Source organism: Coloeus monedula, assembly GCF_965178545.1.
Source record: "Coloeus monedula genome assembly, chromosome: W".
NCBI classification, from domain to species: domain Eukaryota; kingdom Metazoa; phylum Chordata; class Aves; order Passeriformes; family Corvidae; genus Coloeus; species Coloeus monedula.
In genome coordinates, this window is record NC_138821.1 from 16,741,406 (window position 1) to 16,761,480 (window position 20,075).

Below are 20,075 nucleotides of genomic sequence, written 5' to 3' on the forward strand. Positions count from 1 at the left end.
TATAATAATCTTAACTTTTTTTCATACCATATTTCTTATTAAATATTTCATATTTTTTCTTCCATAGTAATGAACAGATGGGTTTAAATTTTTTGTCCCATTAGGTTAGGGGGATGCTTTAATATATAAAGACTTTTTAGGGATCAGAATTTGTTTTCCAACTGTTAAATTCATGACTGTAACAAGTAATACTGAATGTTCTCTGAATCATATTTAAGACTATTACTAAAAAAAAAAAATGTGTTTTTAACCATATGCAACACATTGCATTATTAGTGCCTGATACCCTGTCTGCATGTGGGTGTTCAGCTGCCACCCCAGCAAGAGCTGCTGCATGCTCACCACAGGCAGGCCTTGCAGTATGCAGCAGCACATTGCACGGCACTCCGTGGCTGTGACAATGCAGACAGCCTAGCAATCTCATTGTGCTATCACAATTTCTCAATTAAGAGTATGCCTATGTTCGACACATCTCCTCACTTTAGCATCAGGAAGGACAACCCCTACAGTGGGGAGCGCTTAGCCCTAGCTTTCTGCTACCTGCGGGCACAGGCCTCGCGGACGACTGCGGTGCTAGCTAGCAACACGAGGGAACTTAAGCTTCCAGGCGGTGCCACTTCTGACGCCGGTGGGCCCAGGCCAGCTCCTCGCACCGCGCCAGCGCTGAGGGGAGCCGTCACCGCCGCTGAGAAGCGCCCTGCGCCCGCCTTCCCTCCCGGTCCCGAAATCTGTGCGACTCTCCAGTATTTCCCAGGGAAGGTGGCTTAAAAACACCCCGGCCCCCTCACTCCGCCCCACAGTCTTTGGGGGCTGTTCCTCCTATCCCGGCGCCTTGCCCTGCCGGCAGGACCCACCTGCAGAAGCCTCACTCCTCAGGGTGCCACTGAGCCAACCCAGCCCTCCCCCACCGTAGAGCAAGGGTTTGTCCCCGGGGAGGGCAGGAAAGTGATAAGTGCTGAGTTCACTTCCAGATTGGGTTGATGAGTGTTATTTGTTTGCTCCTCCCCCGCTAGTACTGCGGCACGGGCGCGCTCTATGAGCAGGCTCGGCCCTAGGCTCAAGATGGCGGCGGCGGATAAACAGAAGCACGAGCACGGACGGGTGAAGATTGGGCACTATATCCTGGGCGACACGCTCGGCGTTGGTACCTTCGGCAAAGTCAAGGGTGAGTGGCAGGGAGTGGGGCTCTCGCCTGCTCCACGAAGTGGCACGGCCCAGTCGGGCTGCAGGGGGTGGTGCGCTGGGCGGATATGTTGGGCTGAGCAACGGAGTCTCCGTTGCCGGCTGAGGGACACGGCCGCCTACGGTCGCCTCACGGTGCCCAGTCCTCTGGGGCTGAAGTCAGGTGACCGTTGAGGCCTGACCGGGGCTGTGGGGCGTTTTGGGGCTGGGCTGCTGCCTTAAGTTCGGGCTTGGTCCCGCTCTGTTTCCTGCTCAGAGTGTTGGGGGTGGATCTGAGTTTCGTCGGGGGCGGTGCCCGGCCGTATCTGCCGGGTGGGTTACCGGGATGTGGCCGCCCTAGCACCGGGGGCCGACGGGGGTGGTGGGAAAGGGGTTGGGGAGAGTGATGTAGTGCTGACGCGTTTTCGGGGCAACCGCGAGAAGGCGTTTCACGGGCTGTTATCTGGAGCCTCGCTCCCAGATGCGGTGGCTACAGGATGGTGGCCAGGGGCTACATTCTGAATGACGTCGACTGGGTGTGGTGGTGTGGAAATAGCGTCTGATATGCTGTGAACGTCGTTCAGGAAAGGAGAGTTGTATTAGCTAACTTCTCAGGGGTAGGGACTTCTAATGGGAAGTAATCGCAGGAAGAGCAACATTTTTCTCTTCTGTATGTACGGAAATAATTCTTGGAAACTACTTATGCTGCCTTTATATAAAACATCATCGGATATGTAATGAAAGTAGGCAGTCTTAATTCTTGAGCTGTCTGTATGTTTTGCTGCACAAATATTAATAATTGATGCCCTTATAAGGAAGACAAGCTGTTTCACTCTACAAGGGGAGAAATAAGCATAAAAAGATGGTCCTGAGATTATTGGATTAACTAGCAACACATCTGGCACAGACCTGGAAAGACTGCTAAAAACGGTTGACCAATGGTTATCAAAGGGGGGTTTTCAGCTCAGACTTAAACATTTTTTCCTAGTAGGGGTGCAGATGCCATGCAGTAAGCCTGAAGCCTTGTAGAAATAAAATAGAAATTAAATTTTCTCTCGATGCCATTCACTACAGGTAAAAAAACTCTGCATTATCTTAAACTGTTCCTGTTGTGTTGTTTGTGAGAATTGTTGAAATATTGGGCTATGCAGATTGAAAACATTGTTTTGCGGATGAGTTAGACTAGATTCAGGTTGTATTCTTAAAATAAGATGGTGGGTTTTTTTATGGTTAACCTAATGGATTGCATGTACCTGGTATAACCAGTAAAAAACCTGTTGTATTTAATGTGTTAGCTGTCTTTTACCATGATATCTTTTTTTCAGTGTAGATGTTTCTACTGTATGTTCTTTGCACAAGCTCTTTCAACTATTGGCATGTTCTGAAGAAATTCTTGATGTTTCAACAGTGTTACCATGTTTCATTTCAAATTTGCCTCGTTTTAGTTTAAATTAAAATCTCAGAAGTAGCATTAGATTAGGGGCATCTCTTTGTATGATTGAAAAAAGTGGGCGATGAACATAGATTATCCTCTCTAGAAATTGAAAGTGATGTCGTGGACAGCGTTCTGCATAATAGCAGAACCAAATTCTACCCGGAAGTTGCTTGTTAACTTCTGGCACGCTATAGAAAATAGGGATATATTTGACTCTAAGACTATCTAGGAAAGCAGTGGAAGAATATCTTGAGACTAAAGCCTGTTGACTCCTGTTTTTTTTCAAGACTGGCTTATAAAGTGACACCACCACCTTCAGCCACTGGAGAGCACTGTGTGAGCCAGCACAGACAGGACACAGGAACAATCACAAAATCACAGCTGAAATCCAAAGTGTATTTATTTTCATTATCTCACCAACTGGGAGATCCCCAAAGCAGCACCTGGGCAGAGGCACACAAGCAGGGGTGAAGGCACCACAGAGCTCAGTTCAGGCTGGAGGATCAATGAACCTGTTGTTTTTGAGGTAAAGAAATTCAGCCAAATTAAATTTAATAAAGAAATAGATTTTATTCCGTGGCCGAAGGATCGGTCACACAGAAAGCCACGATCGAGAAAAGCAGCTCTGAGCCCGGGGTCGGAGCTGGGTGAACACGCATAGATCTGATCTCTATCGCACCAGACCTCCCAAGCTCATGAATGCTGCTTCGGCTGGTTCCTTCTTATACAGTTTTTGGGCAGAGTCCGAATTAATTCTATTCTTCTCGTAATTTTAGCATATTCATGAAGTTTTCTTGTCTCGGAGTTGGGCTGCACAAAGCCTTTCCTGGGTCTGATGAATTGTCCATCCTGGGTGATGAGTGGGCCATTTCTGGTGATGGAAGGGCCATCTCTGATGATGGATGGGCCATCTCTGGTTCTTGGAACAGATATTTTTAGTTCCCGGAATGTCTGATTCCTTATCAGATGAGATGTAGATATCAGAGTGTGGTGATCAAGTCGTCATGGTGCAAATGTCCCGGTGATAAGATCCAACTCCACCTAGGTGGAATCCTCACTTATTGTGAGAGAACTTCTTTTAGTGTTGTGAAATTTTTCTCTCAGCCACGCTGGTGGAGGGATTTTGAAGCTCTGTCTCTACATGGTCTGATTACATTCCAGTTTTATACATAATAGCACGAATTACATACTTTATTTATAACATTTTCACCTGTTTATCAAGTGTAGTTTACCACTGTGCTTTGGTCTTTCCCCACAGCAGGGCAGGAATCTCGAGCATGTTTGGTAGGGTGCCTCTAAATCTATCACAGGCCTATTTTATCTAAACACAGATGCTCTACTTGTCAAACACACAAGGCTAAACAACAATTTACATGATATATGTATTTTTCTACTCTCCAGCTGCAGGTCATTCAAGTGTGTTTGCAATCCTCATCACCAATCTTCTGTTATTTTCCCACATTCCACTCTCTCACTCAAGGGACAATTTCCAATGGGGCTGGCAAAGCTGGAGATGACCATTTGGGCTTATGGGGTGTAGGCCAGGGTAATTTACAGGGGCACATAATAAACACATAGAAAAAGGAATAAACCTATTCCTACAATGATAGAATCATAGAATGGCCCGGGTTGGAAGGGACCTTAAAGATCATCTAGTTCCAGCCCCCTTGCTGTGAACAGAGACACCTTTCACTAGACCAGGTTGCTCCGAGCCCCATCCAACTTGGCCTTGAACACTTCCAGGGATGGGGCATCCACAGCTTCTCTGGGCGCCCCATGCCACTGTCTCACCAGCCTCACAGTAAAGATTTTTTTCCCAATATCCTAATATTTCCTAATCTAAACCTACTCTCAGTTTGAAGCCACTCCCCCTTGTTCTGTCACTACCTGCCCTTGTAAAAAGTCCCTCTCTATCTTTCTTGCAGGTTCCCTTTAGATTCTGGAAGGCTGCAATTAGGTCACCCTGAAGCCTTCTCTTTTCCAGGCTGAACAATCCCAATTCTCTCAGCCTCTCCTCATAGGAGAGGTGCTCCGTCCATCTAATCATCTTGGTGGCCTCCTCTGGACTTGCTCCAACAGGTCCATGTCCTTCCTGTGCTGGGGACCCCAGAGCTGGACGCAGCTCTGCAGGTGGGATCTCACCAGAGAGGGGCAGATTCCCCCCCCCCGCCCATTGCCCATGCTGCTTTGGATGCAACCCAGGACACAGGAGGTTTCTGGGTTTGCAAGTGCACATGGCCGAGGCATGTCCAGCCTCTCATCCAACAGCACCCCCAAGTCCTTCTCAGCAGAGCTGCTCTGAATCTGTTCATCCCCCAGCCTCAATTGATACTTGGGGTTTCCCCAACCCAGGTGCAGCACCAGCGCTTGGTCTTGTTAAGCCTCATGAGATTCCCATGGGCCACTTCTCAAGCTTGTCCTGGTCCCTCTGGATGGCACCCTGTCCTTCAGGTGTGTTTCTGCACCACTCAGCTTGGTGTCATCTGCAAACTTGTTGAGGCTGCACTCAATCCCTTTGTGTCATTAATGAAGATATTAAATAACACTGGTTCCAATATGGACCCCTTAGGGACACCACTTATCACTGATGTCCATTGGGACTCTGAGCCATTGACCACTACCCTCTGGATGCGACCGTCCAACCACTTTCTTATCCATCTAACAGTCCATTCATCGAATCAATCTCTCTCCAATTTTGAGAGAAGGATATTGTGAGGGACCATGTCAAAGGCTTTACAGAAGTCCAGATAAATGACATCTGCAATCCTTCCCTTGTCCACTGGTGTAGTCACACCATCAGAGAAGGCCACTAGGTTGGTCACAATAATGCTTTTAATCAGGTGTCCCACTCATCCTGCCAGGGAATTAAACCACTCCGCTAGCTAGGCACCACCAGTAGATTGTTTCATTTGATGCATTAAGTCCTGGAGACATTGAATGTTGTCCTCTATGCTGGCTGATTCATCAGTTACATTGAAGTGACACATGCCTTCAAAATTGGAGAAGTGTTTATGGTGTCAAAGAAGGAGACAGTCCACCACCAGCTGATTTTGTAATGTTCCTTGGCGTACAGCTGTTACCTACTTGGAAAGAATAACAATGAGGAATATGGATATCAAGAGCACTTGCATAGTATAATTCTGTAATACAACTACTGGGATTGGCATGCCAATAAAATATGTTTTCAAGAGATCTGCAGCTGTTAATCCTCCCTCAATACAAAAGGCAGACAAGTTAGTTACAGTAGAGGCCAACCAAATCCAAGTATTTACATGTTAATCTCAAGTATGTATATCCAGGACAAGTGCTTGTAGTACAAGACTACAAAGCATGATGAGCCAACCTGTGATAAGGGAGTAAAACAGGAATGTAATTTCTGTCCAGTAATACATATGCCATTACTCCAGCTCCTTCAGCTACTATTGCTCTGAGTTTGATAACCTGATATGGGGTAATTGCCCACGCATATTGAAGAGCTTCAATTTGATGTTGGGTTTGTGACACCAATAACACAGTTCAAATACTGTCTCCTCTAGTTAAGGCACAGTTATTCATCAAAGCTACCCAAAATACAAGAACTTGAGAATCCGATATCAACAGAGGATGTAAAATAAGAGAAGTTGGGGTACAGGTATTCTGAGGGGTTATTCTATGAATCTTCATGTCTAGGCTAATAGTTTGCAGTCCCTCCATGCAATCTACTAGTGTAAACAATCCCCTTTGTCCTCTAGGTAATAATTTGGGAGAGATACCATCTGGAAGAAATTCAGTCTTTGCCATGTTTGTATGATCATAGGCTGTTTGATTATGAATACTCCAGCTGTTTAACAAGAAAGCCTGCTTTAGTAAGATGTGAACACCACTGTTATAAAGTTTTATTACTGGTTAGCTTTTTAAAATTGTTTCTTCAACATTCCATTCGTTCTTTCAATCATTCTTTGCATTTGGTGAGGCAGTCTGTACTGAAGAATGAGTTGTTCTAGTGCTTTAATTCTGTTATGTTGATTAGCATATTTGGTGGTTTAGCAAAAAATTGTCCTGATGCTGTATCCACAGCAGAGAATACATATCACCACCCTCTTGACAGGGGCAGGGAGCAAATGTAATTGACCTGCCATGTATTCAAGGCCCACTGACCCTATTTTATCTTTGCCCATGGCCTATATAATGTCCTTAAATGTAGCTGAGTACAAACAGTACAATTACATGCACATGGTTATAAATGTGTAATGGCAATGGAACAGAAAGCATTAGCAAGATCTATTGCCGCCTTCCAGGGTTGTAAATTTTTGCTCGTTTTTTTTTCTATGAGGGTAACCATGTCTGGCAGTGTAACTGCAAGGGGGGGGGTGACTTTATTCAATTCTCTATAATCTACAGTCATTCTCCAAGTGACATCTGGTTTTTTAACAGACTGCCAAATAGGATTGTTAAAAGCAGTCATGGTTTCCTTAACAATTCCCACTTGTTGAAATGCCTGAATGGTTGGAGTACTTTTCTCTTTTCCCAAGTGTCTTGGGGTGACTTTATGATGTGTATCCCATATCACAGCCCTATGCCCAGAAATTAATTTTTGTGCCTTTCTATGCTTTTAAACTAAGCCTGAGAGGGGAAGGAAAAACTGTGCAAAACTTTTTCAAAGCAGTTTGCAGCTTGTTCAAGGTCACACAGAGATAGCGATTTTTTTTTTTTCCCAGCTGTGGCAGGGGAGCGAGGAAGCACCCGGCTTGCTGCTGCCCGGTCAGCTTTTGGCCAGTTTCAGCTTCTTTTTCTCCGAAGGGAGACTGAGAGTTGAGCTTTTTTTTTTCCCTTCCCTGGAATTTCGGATTTTCTCCCTTTTCTGCTGGACTGCTTCAATATTAGAACACATCAGGAGGACTTTGCACTGAGCGCAGAGGGCCTGGCCCTGGGCCAAGCCCCAGCTCCGAGGAGACCAAAGGGAGGACTCTTAACACTTTCCCAGGTTTTTTTTCTCCACAGCGAGAGATTTTATTACTTTAGCATTATTTTCCTTTTCCTGTGCGTTTGTTAAATAAATAGTTTTCATCTCCTTCACTTTCCTTCGAGGAAAATTTATTTTTTCCTGAACCTGGTGGGGGAGGGGTGGTTCTGATCTGCCTTGTCTCAGAGGATATATTTCTACATTTGGCCAAACCAGCACATCAAGGAATATGATATTGTTTTGTAGTTACAACCTTGGCAGGCACAGGCAGCACAACAGGATCCCACTTTGCCAATCCGCCCAAGACTCTTATAAATTCCAGTTGCGAAGTCCTGAAGCCGAAGCGACTGTTTAAAGTTTCAACTGTTTTTCCTGCCAACGTATCAATACCCACAATAGATTTTTTTTTTACTGGGGCAGTTAACACAGTTGTGGTAAATGGAATGGCTTTTCCTATTGTTAAGGTAACCGTAGCTCAGAGGGCCAGGGTTAGATTCCCCTAAATCCACAGATCTGTGATGCAGCTTCTTTATTAGTAGTATCATTATGTAATACAGTAACATCAGCTACAGTATTCACCAGAGCTAACACATGTAAAATCTCCCCAGACCACCACTTTATAGTTAAAGGAACATTGGGGCATTGGTTCCCCCTCACAGTAAGAGACTACAGTGGTGACAATTTTGGGGGACCTGCCAAACCTTAATTTCTGCCATTTGGGCATTTTCCAGGTAGTGCTTTGCCTTGAGATGGCAGTTGGGGGTGGGGCTGACGTGATTGGCTTTTTTGCATAGGTACTCACTTTTGCTGTTGGTGGAACATTTCTGATGTCATAATCCCATTTATTTCTTGGCTTGGTGGGGGTACCTTTTTATGAACAGGTTTCTCTGACTCAAAGACAGGTTTGTTGCTTTCTATGCAAATTAGTTCTCAAATGCAGTCTGTTTTTTCAGACCTTTCTGAAAATGGGTCAGAGGCTTCAGGGGTCTTGGGTGGTCTTGGTCCCCCCTACAGTCCATGCCCACTACTCACCCTCATTTCTGTGCTTGTGATGTGCTGTGTTGTGCTTATCTCCAGGAACTACAAGAATGTTTGTCTTGGAATAGTGCTGCCCTACCTCTGCATGGCCCCTTCTCCAGCTACATCCTGTTCCTTTCCTTTCCACAAATTACCAACAGTCCTTGGTTGGCTCCACCACCATCTGGCTATTGGTGTTTGAGACATACACATTAGCCCCTTATCTTCTGGGATTCTACACCTTGTCTGGATTGAATCCTGTAATCACTGCACAAGACATGACTGTTATCAGAATCCTCCCAGGCACAGCAGAGTAAGGGGATGAGCAGCACAGCACTACAGCAGCAATTAAAGCAAAAAGTGGTCACTAACAAGCACTAGACTAATAGGCAAGTGAACCCCACGGCAAGCACAGGAGCCTGCCCGTTATAAGCTAAACTGCAATAACAGCTACAAATTCGATCTAGCACATCCCCAACAAACCTGTTGTTATCTCAAACCCCTCGTGCCCTACATTGGATGTCAAAAAAGGACTGTTGTGGTGGAGCTACTGTTATAATTTTAACATGTTCTCGAATGTCACTCCTTTTAATTTCATCAAATAAAATTAGCTTGAAGGGCTAATAATCTGCCTTATTGAGACACTTAAACCCCAAACTTGCCAGTTTTATTATTGCTCTATTGCCATAATACCCCTCTGTCTACCTTACTTGGTTTAAGTTGGGTTTTCTTTTAGGCTGCTTTGTAGTTATTGATTGTGTGAAGAGTACACACATACATGTATGAACATCACTTTTTAAGAGTAGTGGGAGAAATCACCTTGTGGTAAAATGCAGCATTGTTCTGCATACTGACTTGCCTGCCATAAGTGGTCTGGGAATTTATTTAGGAACTGAAAGCAAGTGTTAGTGTTCATGGACTAATGCTCTGTTTCTGTAAACAAATTGTTTGTATTATCTTGTCCCTAGATAATGTGCTATGTTGTTTTCTTCTTGCTCTAGCTGTACTTCATAAAAAGGGCATATTTTATCTGTGATGCACTAGTTTTCTTCTTGAGCACACATTCATTTAATACCATATCTGTGATTGTTTTCCTGTAATCTTCAGCATCTTCCTTTACTGGTGATTGATATGGTTTCATCAATTAACAATAAAAGGATAAACTAACAATTTAAATTTTTTTTTATTTAGTTAGGATTTTTCTTGAGAGCTCATGTAATGTAGCATATAGCTTCTTGAAAGTGGGTCTTTAGTTTTAACAGTGGTGGCAGCCCCAAAAGATGAGTTGGAAAATGAGTGCTTAATAATTCTTAAAGGGCTCCTGCTGTCAAGATAGCTGTCAGTTGAATTCACTCTGCTATTTACCCTTTTACCCTCCCACATAACTGGGAAAACATCACATCAGTACCAGTTTAGCTGTTCATCTGGCTGTACTAGCCTGAGTTTACTACTGACAGGCTTAGCTCATTTGACTGTGCCTCAGATGGGCAGTCATGGAGAAGAAAGCTGTTTCTAGCCAATAACCAGGCAATGCTAAAACACCATAGAAGTAAAAAGCTGTGGCATAAAAGAGTACTGAACCAAAATCAGTTATGTGTTAAAAAAAAAAAGCTGATGATTCCTGCTGCAGGCAAATGCAAATTTACAGATTTTTTTTTTTTTAATAGTTAGACTTTCAGTGATTTGTACTGAGAAAATGAGGACACAAATTAACTTTGTAAATATTCAGTATTTGTTTGAGGCTGTAGGTTCAAACCCCTGGTTTGTATTGTCTGAAAAACTGGTGTAAATTGGTGTCTTGGGGTGACTTTATGATGTGTATCACATGTTGCTGCCCTATGCCCAGAAATTAACTTTGTGCCTTTCTATGCCTCGAAACTGAGCCTGAGAGGGGGAAAGAAAAAACTGAGCAAAACTTTTTCAAAGCAGTTTGCAGCTTGTTCAAGGTCACACAGAGATAGCGGTTTTTTTTTTTTTTTCCAGCTGCGGCAGGGGAGGGAGGAGGCACCCGGCTTGCTGTTTTCCAGTCAGCTTTTGGCCAATGGTTCAGCTTCTTTTTCTCCAGAGAGAGACTGAGAGTTGAATTTTTTTTCCCTTCCCTGGAATTTCATATTTTCTCCCTTTTCTGCTGGACTGCTTCAATATTAGAACACATCAGGAGGACTTTGCACTGAGCGCAGAGGGCCTGGCCCTGGGCCAAGCCCCAGCTCCGAGGAGACCAAAGGGAGGACTCTAACACTTTCCCAGGTTTTTTCTCCACAGTGAGAGATTTTATTATTTAGCATTATTTTCCTTTTCCCATGTGTTTGGTCGATAAATAGTTTTATCTCCTTCACTTTCCTTCGAGGAAAATTTATTTTTTCCTGAACCTGGTGGGAGAGGGGTGGTTGTGCTTTCTCTCAGAGGATATATTTCTAAATTTGGCCAAACCGGTACAAATTTAGTGGTGCCCAACTGCGTGGCTCGAAGGAAAGTGAAAAAACCTGTAGTAATTGCATTTTGGCTTGAATTTACTTATTCTGTGTTGGGGTAAAGTAGTCACCAGGCTCGCTGCATTCTTAATGTGTCTCTGCCTTGATGTACTCATGTCTTTCTTGTCCTTAGGCTTCATTGAGGTAGTAGTGCTTTTTTGGTCCATAGGGTTGTTTGCCTATCCACAACTTGCTCCAATCTTGTCCCTGATATGTAAATTTTACAGAGAAGGGAGACGAATCAGGATTTCTATCTTGCTGTGCTTGGTGATAATGATTTATAAGAAGTTAACAGAGGTACAGGCAGCTGTTCAAAGTGTGTATGATAAGTGGTTTCTCCATCCTAACCCCAGTCCTAGCTTCAGTAGCCTGTTTTGGGAATTTATTAGTAATTGCACCCAGATTGTTAGAAGAGGAGGAGACGGGGTTTCCCTTCCCTTTAAATTTGATAGGTTATCTTTTGAGAATGTTCAGTATCCCATAGATGTTAAAGAGACCACCCTCCTGGTATTTTATCTGGTAATCTTCCCCTTTTTGATTCACAGCTTGTCTAGAATAACAGCTCAGATTTCCAGGGTGACTGATGAGACACCTGACCCAGAGGTGGAACATCCTGAGTGGTGTGGGGAATGGGAGGATATGGGCCAAATCTTGAAGAAATTCTCTGACCCAATGCTTTGCAATTTCCCCCCTGAACAAATTCAGAAACCAGCTGAGGTGGGGAAATATCTGAAAGAGAAATACAATGACAATTCTAATGAGAACAAGCTCCTTGCAATATGTTGGGCCTTGGCAAATGCCTATCGCACACTGCAGCAGGTAAAGCTAGAGGGGCAGGAAGATAAATCAGCAAAGCCTGCAGACACCCCAGTCACTCAGACTGCAGATAAACCAGACAGCAAGCCCAAACCAGATGGAGAGTCTAAGCCATTGACAGTGACTCCTGTCACGAGGAGAAAACACTCAACCAAAACTGATCGCCCAGAGAAAGATGATGATGGAGGGGAAGGAACCTCAAAGCCATCAACTGACTCAGGCACAGAAACCATTACCGAGTCATTGTCTATAAAGGACCTTCACAGCTTAAGAAAGGACTACACCCGAAGGTCTGATGAATCCATAATAAGTTGGATGGTCTGTATTTGGGATGCTGCAGGTGATGATGTGATGCTGGATGGTGCTGAAGCGAGGCATTTGGGATCCTTGTCACGTGATCCAGTGATCGACCAAGCGATGATAAGGGAGGCTGACTCTACCAGTGTCTGGAGACGGGCTTTGACAGGCGTGATTGAAAGATATATGTGCGGAGATGATCTCTACATGCAGCAAACCCAGTGGAAGACCATAGAACAAGGGATCCAGTGCCTGAGAGAACTAGGGATAGTAGAGGTTGTCTTCACACATGACCCAGGATTGAGGAGTTCAGACTGGGCCAGAGTTAATCCATTCATGTGCTGAAAACTCATACAACTGGTTTGGGCTTGCTGTCTGGTTTATCTGCCGCCTGAGTGACTGGGGTGCCTGCAGGCTTTACTGATTTATCTTCCTGCCTCTCTACCTTTACCTGCTGCAGTGTGCGATAGGCATATGCCAAAGCCCAACATATTGCAAGGAGCTTGTTCTCATTGGAATTGTCATTGCATTTCTCTTTCAGATATTTCCCCACCTCAGCTGGTTTCTGAATTTGTTCAGATGGGAAATCCCAAACTATCGGGTCAGAGAATTTCTTTAGGGTTTGGCCGATGTCCTCCCATTCCCCACACCACTCAGGATGTTCCACCTCTGGGTCAGGTGTCTCATCAGTCACCCTGGAAATCTGAGCTGTTATTCTAGACAAGCTGTGAATCAAAAAGGGGAAGATTACCAGATAAAATACCAGGAAGGTGGTCTCTTTAACATCTATGGGATACTGAACATTCTCAAAAGATAACCTATCAAATTTAAAGGGAAGGGAAATGTTGCAGTGGGGATACTGCAACATGCATGTATCAAACCAGGAGTCCCGTGGAAAGGAAATATATATGGACAGACAGATTCTTGATAGATGTTTCAGAGATGTTTATTTCTCCAGCCGCATGGCCGGAGCTCTGCCCAGGAACTGTTCCAGTCACCGGACCGAGGGTCCTTCTGCCCGCGCAGGGAACACAAACCAACCAATGGGAACGAGGCTGAGCAGGGGCAGGGAAACCCCATGTCTGTGCCCTCAGGGCCCCTCTGCCAGGGCTACACGGCAGGGGAGGGACCCCAACACCTCACCCGTTTTATTTTAATAAAAGGAGAATGAAAACAACTGGATAAACATAACAAGAACAGTTTCAAGACAAAACAAGCCACCCTCCTGAGTCTTTAAATGTCCAATCAGATTCTGTGGAACATCTTAGGGCTGACAGAAGGGAGACAGAACTCTCTAAGCATGCTTTGTGGGGAAACTGAGGCAGGAGAGGGTTTAACTTCTTCCCTCCCCCTTTTCATCCCCCACTCGGCATTGGAAAGGGATTTTTGGGGAAACAATTGGCAAAAGCATGGTTTTGTGAGGGAAACCATGGATGAAAAAACAGATTAGGAATACACTGGGGGTAATAGGACATAGGGTAAAAGGGAAAGGTGGGATTCGGAAAGGGAGACTGTAGGGGGGGCTTACAATGGAGATATTGTCTAACATGACTACGATTTTTTGCATATATACTGCCTTTTACAGGAACACCATCAGGCCCAGTGACCTGCGATGCTTGTAACCCTTTTCTCCCTAGCACAATTTTGAATTCCACTACCTCTCCATCTCCCAAGCTTGGGATGCATTTTTCAGGGTTATTCTTTTTAATAGCAGTTCTATGCAGGAATATGTCTTGCTGGTTGTCACACCTTGTTATAAAACCATAATTTTGCTTAACATTATACCATTTTACTATCCCTAAGATCTTAGTTACTATGATCTTTTCCTTTTTCCGAGTGGCTGCTGTTTTCTGTCTCGCTGCGTCTTTGCTCTCTCTTTCGGTCGCTCCCGTGTTGGAATTGTCGGAGCTGCTGGTGCCTGCGCGCTCTTCCCGGGGTCGCACTTGGGGCTGCGCGGGCCGGGCCGGGCTGCGCCGCTCAGTTCTCCGTGCGTCGCCTCCTCTGGTCGCAGCTTCGCTGCTGATGCCAGGCGCTGCACCCACGTCTCGGCCGGGCCCCCGAGCGACGACCCCCCCGTGCCCTACTCCAGCGCGCGTCTCGGCTGGGCGCGGCTCCGTTCTACCGCCATCGCCGCCAGCCGCCACCCGCACGCCGCCCCTCTTGGTCGGACGTTCCCGGGGCTCGCTCCACCACGCGCTGTGCTGGGCCGTGCGGGCACCGCCGGGTCCCGCTGCTCCCACCGCGCCTCGCTCCGCCACCGACACTGCGGCTCGCGTGGCTCCGCCCGCATGCGGGAACTGCCTCGCTGCTGCTCGCAGAGCACTCGGTGCACGTGGCCTGGGCCGCACGGTCCCTGCGCCAGGCTTCCCTTCGCCAGGACACAGCTGACACTGCTCAACAGTCTCGGTAACTAAATAATATTCACGAAAATATTCTTCCATTGGCATATATTTTGACTCCAATATTAACTGTGTGCAAACGGTTTTCCAAAAGCCCTTCGTAAGAATTAAATCCCAAGAAACATAGAAAAAGTTCTTAAACAACCATGCCAGGAAGTGTTTCAGTTCTTTTTGAGCTTGAATCAAGCTAAAATTTACAAATCGTTGTTCAAGAATCATTTTAAGTTTAAGATAAATGTCCATATGCGGCTCTGAGAGCCAAGAGTCTTCCCACGGTTCCTCCATAGTTTAGATATGGAATAGCAAAGCAAAACCAAGAAGAGGAATCCAAAGTTTCCAGGGTTTACTCACACAAATCAGTCGCTTAGGGATCGGGGATCGTTCTGCTCACAATTGACCACCATTATGTTGCAGTGGGGATACTGCAACATGCATGTATCAAACCAGGAGTCCCGTGGAAAGGAAATATATATGGACAGACAGATTCTTGATAGATGTTTCAGAGATGTTTATTTCTCCAGCCGCATGGCCGGAGCTCTGCCCAGGAACTGTTCCAGTCACCGGACCGAGGGTCCTTCTGCCCGCGCAGGGAACACAAACCAACCAATGGGAACGAGGCTGAGCAGGGGCAGGGAAACCCCGTGTCTGTGCCCTCAGGGCCCCTCTGCCAGGGCTACACGGCAGGGGAGGGACCCCAACAGGAAAACCCCGTCTTCTCCTCTTCTAACAATCTGGGTGCAATTACTAATAAATTCCCAAAACAGGCTACTGAAGCTAGGACTGGGGTTAGGATGGAGAAACCACTTATCATACGCGCTTTGAACAGCTGCCTGTACCTCTGTTAACTTCTTATAAATCATTATTACCGAGCACAGGAAGATAGAAATCCTGATTCGTCTCCCTTCTCTGTAAAATTTACATATCAGGGACAAGATTGGAGCAAGTTGTGGATAGGCAAACAACCCTATGGACCAAAAAAGCACTACTACCTCAATGAAGCCTAGGGGCCAGAAAGACATGAGTACATCGAGCCAGAGACACATTAAGAACGCAGCGAGCCTGGTGACTACTTTACCCCAACACAGAATAAGTAAATTCAAACCAAAATGTAATTACTACAGGTTTTTTCACTTTCCTTCGAGCCACGCAGTTGGGCACCACTAAATTTGTACCGGTTTGGCCAAATTTAGAAATATATCCTCTGAGCGAAGGCACAACCACCCCTCTCCCACCAGGTTCAGGAAAAAATAAATTTTCCTCGAAGGAAAGTGAAGGAGATAAAACTATTTATTTAACAAACACACAGGAAAGGAAAATAATGCTAAATAGTAAAATCTTTCACTGTGGAAGAAAAAACCTGGGAAAGTGTTAGAGTCCTCCCTTTGGTCTCCTCGGAGCTGGGGCTTGGCCCAGGGCCAGGCCCTCTGTGCCCAGTGGAAAGTCCTCCCAATGTGCTCTGATGTTACAGCAGTCAAGCAGTCCAGTAGAAAAGGGAGAAAATATGAAATTCCAGGGAAGGAAAAAATTCAATTCTTGTAGAGGGATTCCTTGTGGAATATAGGATACCCCAGGAGGGCTTGGGCATCCCAGGGCTGTTGCAGAAGTACCCCTGACGGGGCCTCAGGCTGAAAACAGGCTTGAAAGGCACCTGCTAGCTGGCAGCCTTGAACAGCCTTGGGAAAAGGTATACACTGGTCAGCTCCCCCGCTGCTTAGAGGCTTTCTCATGGGAAAGGGGCGTGAACTTTGGAAAAAAGTATAACTTGGTGTAACCGAATAATAAAACTAGAGCACGATGCTCAAATCGTATCGGTGTTCGTATCGTGACTCTGGCTGGATTCCCCTGCTCCCGGGACCCCCCCCCCCCCCCCGCTACACGTGGCGCCTGAACGGCAGGGACCTGAGTGAGTTTTGCTTCAGGCAGGTTCGCTTCAATGCGGTAAGACTCCGGATTTCATTGTATCGGTGCGGCGGAACCAGGGGAACCAGAGCGGGTGGCCCCAAAGCTGAGTAAAGCCGGGCGCCCGGTCTCAAAGCAGAATAGAAAGCCGGAGGATAAGTCCCAAAGCCGAGTAAAGCTGGGGGCTAAACCTCAAAGCTGAGTGGCCGGAGACTGTATCTTTGCGCGGCCAAGCGAATACCCGCACCACAGAAGCTATGGACTACGAGGCAGGACCTCGACTCCTAGCTAATATTCTCTCTATGAGAGGCGAGATCGTAAAAGACCGAGATCTGAATGCCCTCGTTACGTGGGCCCGGGAACATGGATTATTGAGTTACACTTCGCATTTGTTCTCAACCGAAGCGTGGGGGGAAGTTGGATATAAATTGTGGCTGTCCACGATTGAGGGTGGAAAGGAAGCTAAAGAAGCTAAAGCCCTCGGCTTAACCTGGAGGGCAGTAACTGGCACTCTCGCAGAGATGAACACAGAGAGAACAGTGGCTGCGGCTGCCATAGAGGCTTTAGAGTGTAGCGGCTCTGGGAAAGGAACAGACGGGGGTCTTATGGAGCGGCGGCCAGAGACCAGAGCAGAGTCCAGGGTAGCACGGTTCTTCGGGCTGGCTGCGAAAAGACCGATTAAAGGCACAGCAGCACCCGTCCGCTCACTGCGGGAGTTGCTGAATTCAGCAGGGCAGGTAGTTACCCCTCCAACATCTGAGGGAGAAATGGCTGCGAACGCGGAAGCTGAGCCGCCAGACCCAGGGGGCGGGGCACAGGCAGGCCAAGGAGACACAGGCAATCCTGGTGTCCTGCCGAAAGCGGCAGAGCAACGGAGCGGTCCTAAAACCCAGCCAAAAGCGGCAGAGAGTAACCCCCCCCCCACCGAACAGCGGGACGTCCGGCAGCAGCGCGGCTTCTGCGGTTTCGTCTCCTGCAAAGCCAAAGCCGGCCGGGGCGGCCCAGAAGCAGCCCCAAAAGAAGGAGAAGTACCAACAAATAATGCAAAAAGTAATCAAAAAGCTTGCTGACTTATCTACACAAAGCATTTTGCAGTCTATCTTTACAGCAGATGTCCTGTGTTCAAATTACTACATCAGCATCGTACAGTTGTTATTAACCCCTTCACAGTTCCTGCTCTGGGAACGAACGTGGACTGCAATGCTGCGGAATGTCCTGCAACAACAGGGACAAGTCATCGCTGCATCACTGCCCAGAGCTGTGTCCAGCAAAGTGGTGCCATGCTACAGGACCCCGAAACAAGAAAGCACAGTCAGCATCAGCTCCTGAAGAAAGTGACGCCATTACTTCAACAGCTGGGACTCTGAGACCTCCGTCCTGAGGAGCCTTGGGAGAGGCTGCAGACGTGGCTGAGTGAAGGAGCTGAGGACTTGCCAGATCCACCACTCTCCGTAGCAGGAGAAATAGTGAGACTCTAGGGCAAATGTAACAGCTGCCCTGGGTGGTTGCTAGTGACTTGTGGTGGGTGTCGGGGAAGCCTCTCCAAAGGCAAAACCAAGAAGGAGAGTTGCATAAATTCTTGGGTACAGCACCAGACACAGAGGTAGAGTGAGAAATTGTTTTTTGACTGTCTTGAGACAGGAGCATTAGCGGACATTTTCAATCAGCTGTCCGCCCATTTAGATCGAGTGAAGGCAGTCAATTTGGCTAGCATCAATGTTGTTACCTGGTGTTTCAGCAGCCAGGGCTCACGCTATTTTGCATAAACTTGCTTTCTGGGAGAGGGATAAGTTAAACATAACTTCACAGATGCTTGACGAGCTAAGCGTAGATGTTACTAGTGTTAGACATACAATATTACAAAATCGAGCAGCCATTGATTTTCTACTACTAGCTCACGGCCACGGCTGCAGAGTTCCAGAGTATGTGCTGTATGAATCTTTCTGACCACTCTGTCCCAATTCACAAGCACCTCTCTGACCTCCAGAGGGGCCTACACATCTTTCAGGAGACAGACGACCCTATTGGAGATTGGCTTAAGGGTCTGGGTATCACCAGATGGCTGTGTACCTTGGTAGTAGAAGGCTGCTGATTGCTATTTGTAGTTATATTAGGTTTAATAATACTTGGGTGTATTTTTTTGCCTTAAAGCAGGGCTGCAAAAAATCATCGACCAGACCTGGGTTGCCCAAAAAGAAAACGGGGGATGTGTAGAGGGATTCCTTGTGGAATATAGGATACCCCAGGAGGGCTTGGGCATCCCAGGGCTGTTGCAGAAGTACCCCTGACGGGGCCTCAGGCTGAAAACAGGCTTGAAAGGCACCTGCTAGCCTGCAGCCTTGAACAGCCTTGGGAAAAGGTATACACTGGTCAGCTCCCCCACTGCTTAGAGGCTTTCTCATGGGAAAGGGGCGTGAACTTTGGAAAAAAGTATAACTTGGTGTAACTGAATAATAAAACTGGAGCACGATGGTCAAATCGTATTGGTGTTCGTATCGTGACTCTAGCTGGATTCCCCTGCTCCCGGGACCCCCCCCTGCTGCAAACTCTCAGTCTCTCTCCAGAGAAAAAGCAGCTGAACCCCTGACCAAAAAAAACCAACTGTTCTGGGCGCAGCCAGCCGGGTGCTTCCTCCCTCCCCTGCTGCAGCTGAAATAAAAAGTCCCTATCTCTATGTGACCTTGAACAAGCTGCAAACTTCTTTGAAGAAGTTTTGCTTAGGGTTTCCTCCCCCCTCTCAGGCTCAGTTTAAAGGCATAGAAAGGCACAAAATTAATTTCTGGGCATAGGGCAGCGATATGGGATACACATCACAAAGTCACCCCAAGAGAGCAGTGAAGTGGTATGCCACTACTGACACTGCCAATGCATTCTTCTCCATTCCTCTGGCAGCAGAGTGCAGGCCTCAGTTTGCCTTCACCTGGAGGGATGTGCAGTACACCTGGAACCGACTGCCCTAGGGGTGGGAGCACGGTCCCACCATCAGCCATAGACTGATCCAGACTGCACTAGAAAAGGGTGAGGCTCCAGAACATTTGCAATACATTGATGACATCATTGTGTGTGGGAACACCGCAACAGAAGTGTTTGAGAAAGGAGAGAAAATCATCCAAATTCTCCTGGAAGCTGGTTTCGCCATCAAGAAGAGCAAGGTCAAAGGACCTGCTCAAGAGATCCAGTTCCTGGGAGTGAAATGGCAAGATGGACGACGTCAGATTCCCACTGAGGTTGTCAATGAGATCACAGCAATGTCTCCACCAACCAACAAGGAGATGCAAGCTTTCCTAGGTGCCATAGGCTTTTGGAGGATGCATATTCCTGAGTACAGTCAGATCGTGAGTCCTCTTTACCTGGTTACCCGCAAGAACGATTTCCACTGGGGCCCTGAACAGCAACAAGCCTTTGCCCAGATCAAGCACGAAATCGCTCACACCGTAGTCCTTGGACCAGTCAGGACAGGACCTGAAGTGAAGAATGTGCCCTACTCTGCAGCTGGGAGCCATGGTCTGTCCTGGAGCCTTTGGCAGAAGGTATCTGGTGAGACTCGAGGTCGACCACTGGGATTTTGGAGTCGAAGCTGCAGAGGGTCTGAAGCCAACTACACCCCAACAGAGAAGGAAATCTTGGCAGCCTATGAA

At 46.7% G+C, this 20,075-nt stretch overlaps 1 protein-coding gene across 2 annotated transcripts in view; it reads left to right on the forward strand.

Annotated features, from left to right (window-relative positions):
• The window catches only part of LOC309584606 (5'-AMP-activated protein kinase catalytic subunit alpha-1-like), an 86,082-nt gene that overhangs the window by 29,788 nt on the left and 36,219 nt on the right, over nt 1-20,075 (forward strand). For both annotated transcript variants that reach the window (XM_082300711.1, XM_082300712.1), the window contains exon 4: nt 1,014-1,165. In XM_082300711.1, coding sequence (XP_082156837.1) covers nt 1,036-1,165 — 130 coding nt within the window. In that variant the 5' untranslated portion in view covers nt 1,014-1,035. The remainder of the gene's footprint in view (nt 1-1,013; nt 1,166-20,075) is intronic.